The 6000-nt window shown below is 39.4% G+C and overlaps 1 protein-coding gene across 2 annotated transcripts in view; it reads left to right on the top strand.

Moving 5' to 3' along the window:
* Nucleotides 1-6000, top strand: part of mgll (monoglyceride lipase) — a 53109-nt gene continuing 47109 nt past the window's right edge. Inside the window, exons 1-2 of one of the 2 annotated variants that reach the window (XM_088916533.1) lie at nt 1-368; nt 1505-1655. In XM_088916533.1, coding sequence (XP_088772659.1) covers nt 362-368; nt 1505-1655 — 158 coding nt within the window. In that variant the 5' untranslated portion in view covers nt 1-361. Of the gene's footprint in view, nt 369-1332; nt 1656-6000 lie in introns of those variants that run through there. The other variant, XM_088916532.1, reaches the window with a different exon arrangement.

Below are 6000 nucleotides of genomic sequence, written 5' to 3'. Positions count from 1 at the left end.
TCATAGCACAATACTACAGACGTGTATGGAGCTTGTAGGTGATACAGTACTGCTTGGTACTGTTTACAACGCTTCATCCACGTACTCAACAGCCCTGTCTTCATTTACACAAATACATATTTGCCTCTATGCTTCAGAAAATTCAGAAAGATCTGAGGACAACAGTGCTGTTTCCAGGGTCATAGTGGAAGATGCTCTGGGGTCCACGAAGTTCATCCATAATAAAGAGTGCTGTCGCTGTTGAAGAAGCTGCTATTGTTTTTTTCCCGTAAAGGGTATGTATTTTTAAAGTTGCGCTGAAGACGCTTTGAATTCCTGGAGGAACCCGGCTTGGTTTTGTCATCTTCAACCACAACATCAAATGTGCCGTGAGTAATTCTTGGTCAATAACGCGCTAGGGCATACTTTATTGCGTAAAATGTGAAATAGTGGACCGTCACGTGTTTATCATCCGTAAATCTCTTACATAACAAAATATATGGTGTAGGTGCACTGTGTGATCAACTGAAATACATTTCTTAACATTGCGATCAATTTATCACTTTCTTCAGGCAACACATGTGTACGACCTTAATGCCAGTGATGGTTCAGGTTACGAGAGAAGAGTCCCGTGTTTCCCTGTTTGAATCGTGAAGACTATACCTTGAATGTGGCATATGCCGACAGGTGTAATCTGTAATCTAATACCTCGCTGCTCAGCTATACTGTATCATGTACAGTAGCTGAACAGTATTAAGTCTGTGCGCTCTGAAGCAAGCACTGGGGTGCCCTGGCTTATAAAGATATTGTAAACCGTGTCCTTAAATATAAACACAAACTATAACTATGAAGTCAGACGAAACCTGTTTTTTTAAACGGCATGTTGCATGTTTCAAAACGAAAAGTGGAAAGAAGCGTGTATTTGCAGTTCACGTTGTGTGTTCATACTTTTAAGACAGGTTTCTGTCTGGCTAATGACAAGATCCGTGACTTAAAAAAACACACAGCAATGTACACATTCAACAACTCCGCACTGATAACACTACACATACTGTAAATATAAATTACGCTGAATATTTAACCGAGTACTCGATACTATAGTTATTTGTGATTCTAAACATAGAGATGTTTTTTTTTTGGTGTGTGTGCTCTTTATTTTACTATTACCTGTTCTTGTGTTGCGATAGTGAAAGAGTTCGCTTGTCTTTTCTCTGTAAGTCAATGTCATTGCTAGAAGGACAGACCTCGCCGACCGCGTCGGAGGGAGGGAAGTGCTGAACAGGCTTATGACTTGTGTCGTTAGTAACCGCTTGAGGCGAAATAGCGGACATAACCCAGTTGCGTGACATTGCAGTTTACAACTGAAACATTGCACGCTTGACTTCAAATTTCCGCTGGCAGCTTTTTTATTTTAGAATTTAAGTAATTATAGATATGAATGGTTTAGTCATTGGTTTGTTCTTCGCGGTTTTCTCCTATATGTATAGCACTAACTTGCGGGACGTGTTGCGTGTTTATGTTGTAGATCTTCTTCTGGGTAGTCCCTATACAATGCCTGAGGCAGGATCCGAGAGGATCAGTCCCCAGGGAGTCCCATACAAAGACCTGCCTCATATCATCAATGCAGACGGACAATACTTATTCTGTAGGTACTGGAAACCAGAACATCAGCCCAGGCAAGTACACACATTTAACTACTATAAATTAATATTACATAATTATGTATATATTGGGTATTACTGCATTAAATATAGTATACTGTTGTTTTTTCGCCAGATTATAGTCTGCAAATATGAGTGAGTGCGTGTGTTTGCCCTGAGATGGACTGACACCAGTCCAGGGTGTAGTTCCGCAGGGAGCCCTGTGCCTGCCGGTTTAGGCACCGGCACAGCGAGACTTTCTCAAATCAAGCGTTCAGTGGAAATGGATGGGAGATGACATGTTTTCCAAAAGCTTGAAAAGATTAAGTTGACAAACCGGGGGTTTCGTAGGTTGAAGTTTCCTTCCGAAGCCGTGTGCTGCTTTACAGTACATCCAGGATTTGTTTCAAACAAAGCGCTTATTTTCGTCCAGCTCTTTGGGACGCTGCATACAGTACATTAGTGCTATAGTGTAGTTTTTTTTTAACAGATCACAAAATATCGAGGGAAAAGACACCCTGAAATGGTGAAATGTAAGAAGTAGATTTTGGAAGCCTTAGAAAACTGTCAGTGTTTTTAAACCAAAACAAAGGGAATTCGGTCTGAAACTGCTGCCTTCGATCAAGGGTGATTTCTAATTGCAACATTTTTGTCTCCTTCAGACAAGGTGAGAGAACACTAGTTCACTTGCTTTATACAGTGTGTAGCTCACAACATGGTCATAGGGTTGGCATTTTATTCAAAGCAACCTAGACAGACTAGTGTATTATTAGCTATAAAGCAACAACTGCTGCCTCACAGTCTCCAACAATAGGAACGTGGTTTTCCAATTCATCTGAAGGACAGGTTTTACTCAGCATAACCCACAGGGAGTCTGGGCCAGAGCCTGACCTTGAATCAGGAAATTCTTTTACTGTAACCACTGGATCATGTAGCTTTTAGTTCACAGCACTTCCGCAGGTAGATACAGGGCTGTGCCTGCCTACATGCAGTGAATTTGACCTACACTTAGCTCACCTTTCATTGATCAATGAGACTCCCTCACAAGAACAGGTCAGCAGAAATGCTTCTGAGGCTGATTTACTGGCAAGCAAAGCACCTGCGAAGAACACTGCCAAGTCAGCAGTTCAGTTCAGTAGCCCTCAGCCGTCCAAGACAAAGCTCAATTGAAAAATCCATCCCATCCGAACTATATTTCTGTCAGTAGTTCTGGGATAGAAATCTAATGTGACTCAAGAAATCCATCCCAAACCTAGTACTGGAAGAAAGAAAATCACTGCAAATTGTAACCACGGTAACGGAGGGATCTCCATTGTAGACATCCTGTCATGGAAGAATTCATTGTGAACTGAGATGCAGGCGATTATGAAATCGCAGTCTTGGGCAGCAGATGAGATTTCTGGTTTGAAAACAATCTCACAGTGTGTTGTGCCACCACTTTTAATCCTTTTAGCTTTGAAGCTGGCTAAAAAAAGTAATCATTCCCAACTGGGTGGATCTTTAAAAAAAATACTAAGTGTCAAACGCTAAAAAAATTCCTTTGTGTGTGCATTCTTTATTGTCAGCCTGTGGTCAATGTGTTGAGCATTAAAACTGATTTACATATTGGAAGGTGCTTTACAGTGTGTCAGTTAAGATGAAAATGAATTCATTAAACAATGACAAATGGGAGCAGAATAAAGTTCACTGCGAGGGAGCTCTGCTTAAAGAAATAACTGTTTCTGAACAGAAGGTTCAAGTTAAATATCTGCAGTTCCAGTTAGTTTGTGGCTGAGGCATTTATAAGTAGCAGGAAGTTATGGTGGCTCTTTACTTAAGGTATTTGAGGTTTGTACAGTACATGTAACGCATGTACAGCTGGCTGATAGATCTGGAAGGCGCACTAGTAAAGTAACCCCATTTCAGGCTGCACAAGCGACAGTCCTGTGAATAAGGCAGACTTATTTTGTAAAGGGAGTGTTATGGTAGTATATTAAATAAAGACATTAAAAAATACTAGCAACTTAATAAATAAAAAATGGTCCCATTAGGAGGGGGGCATGGTGGAGTAAAGGTTAGCATTGCTGCCTTTCAGCCCTGAGGCCCTGGGTTTGATTTCCTGGGTTGCTGTGTGTGTGGAGTTTGCATGTTCTCCTCAAGTTCACATGGATTTTTTTCCAGGTGCTCCGGTTTCTGCCCATAGTTCAAAAACACCATCCAGGGTATATCCCGCTTTGTGTCCTTTACTTGCCAGGATAGGCTCTGGCTCTCCCACGACCCTGAATTGGATAAAACAGTTAGAAAATGCATAGATTGATAGATCCCATAAGAAATGCATATACGTCAGGATCACTCAATTCAAAAACATTATTAAATGATTTCCAAACAAGTTATTCTGTTCACCAAAAAGATTTGCATTAATATTGATTCTGTAACGGATGGTTGGTGAAAATAATGGATAGAAATTAAATACAATCTGGAAGATGCATGATAGGAATTTTATCATTTCGTTTTCTGATAATAAAAGTTCATTCTTTTCTTTCATTTGATGCAAAGTGAATTTTTTGTTCACCACAAATTGCCATAAATATTAAATATGTAATATCTACATCTGGAAAGCTGCCTTTGATGGCAGACAGCTGTAGTAAGATAGCTCAAACTATAGTTCAAGTATGAAGCTCTTTAGAATGCAAGCAAATTCTACCATAACATTCAACTGTAAACGGTATAAACTAATGAGAAAGATTACATTATTTAAACACTGTCTAGATTGAAACTGCGAAATGACTGAATATCGTGAGGACCACACTTTTACTAGTTTAAAAATAACTTGATTTGAAAAGCAAAGGAAAACAGATTGAAGGACAGTAGTGCAGCCTGGAGATATGCACACTTTTGCTGTTTCTGGACAGCTCTGGATTAATAATTAATGGAGTTCTCAATACTGAAATAGGGAATGAAGAACTCATTAACTCCCAGATCCCATTTGACTTTTTTTTGTTGCAGGTAGAAGTGACTTCAGCATCATCTGTCCTTTAATTGGATTGTTGTCAGAAGCTGTTCAACACACACTGCACAAGCGTAGAACCTTCTGAAGTGAAGCTTTGTTTTGTAGTAGAGGTGTACAACTATGGTACTTGTTTATTTTAGTTTATATAACTAAAGTTCGAGAGGGATGACAACAACCACGCTCAATCATTCCCAGAGGTCAGTGATTAGCAATCACTCCCTTCGTCCTTCCTCCACCGAACACTATAAATACCAAATGTGATGCTGTACCTCTCGCGTGCGACTTTTGCATCCCACCTCCACCCCAACTCCACCTCTGCAGCTGCCCCTTGGTTACCTTGAGGGAGGGTCCTGGCCTCCTCGTCCTACGGCCAGGAGGTCAGCCCTCAGCCAAGCGGGTTAAGCCAAATATTCACTCCACAATAGTTCGTTACGCTTCGATTTTGGGGTGTTGTCATTCCTCGTGAAATCAGCCAGAGCAGAAGACCTTTGAAATGTGTTAAATTGGTCCACTTAGGCTAGGAAGTAGTGAATTAGGTAATTAAGAACAGAGGTTAATTAATTTTTTTAAGTCTCCCTGAGACTAGAGGTGTGCACTAATGTTGTATTGACTCAAATGGGTGTGTGCTGTATGTTTGTACAGATGACTAAGCTAATTACGTTACGTGAGTTTTTATTAATACTATTCGATCGGACCTAATTTGTCGTAAATGTCTCGTTACTACAATAAAAAGAGCTTTAATGGTTGATGTGCATTGACCTCCAGATACTGTACATGGGATGCAGGATGGTAGGAAATCTACATTTCAGTAAAGCTTTGCTCCAAATCTTTTTTAACAATTATTCCGCAGCTCTTTGGCTTTAAGTGAAGTAAGACATCAACCGATAATGGATAAAAGCTTTTACAACTCATTAATATTGTTACATGTCCTTTTACATTGGTAGTCTTCAAGCACCTTTTAAAGACATACAGTATTTCATTCTACTTATAGTACAGTAGGACTGTGATATAAATTGAATCCACCTTCAAACTTTGAGAAAATATTTTCTAATACAATATTAGAATATTAACTAATACACTACAACAGACGGTTCCTACGCCTTACCAATTAATCCAGCAATGAAAAGTGCTCTTCATTCTTTTTCTGGATTGTCTGTATCATGCTGTGCAGGTACTTAGTAATATTTATTGTCTGACACTTTTTTTCTTACGGCATGAATTTCCAGCTTTATCCCACAATTAGCAAGTTGTAGCAGTAGTTAGTAAGTATATATATCATTGTTCTAAAGTGATATTCTGATTTTTTTTTCATTTTTTAAGCCAGATTCTACTTTGAATAGAATCCATTTATTTACTGGTCACATAAGCAAAGCTTCTAATCAGATTAACAAA

This window comes from Atractosteus spatula, chromosome 5, assembly GCF_055471065.1.
Source record: "Atractosteus spatula isolate fAtrSpa1 chromosome 5, fAtrSpa1.hap1, whole genome shotgun sequence".
Classification (NCBI taxonomy): Eukaryota; Metazoa; Chordata; class Actinopteri; order Semionotiformes; family Lepisosteidae; genus Atractosteus; species Atractosteus spatula.
This window is presented reverse-complemented; position numbering and strand designations above follow the sequence as displayed.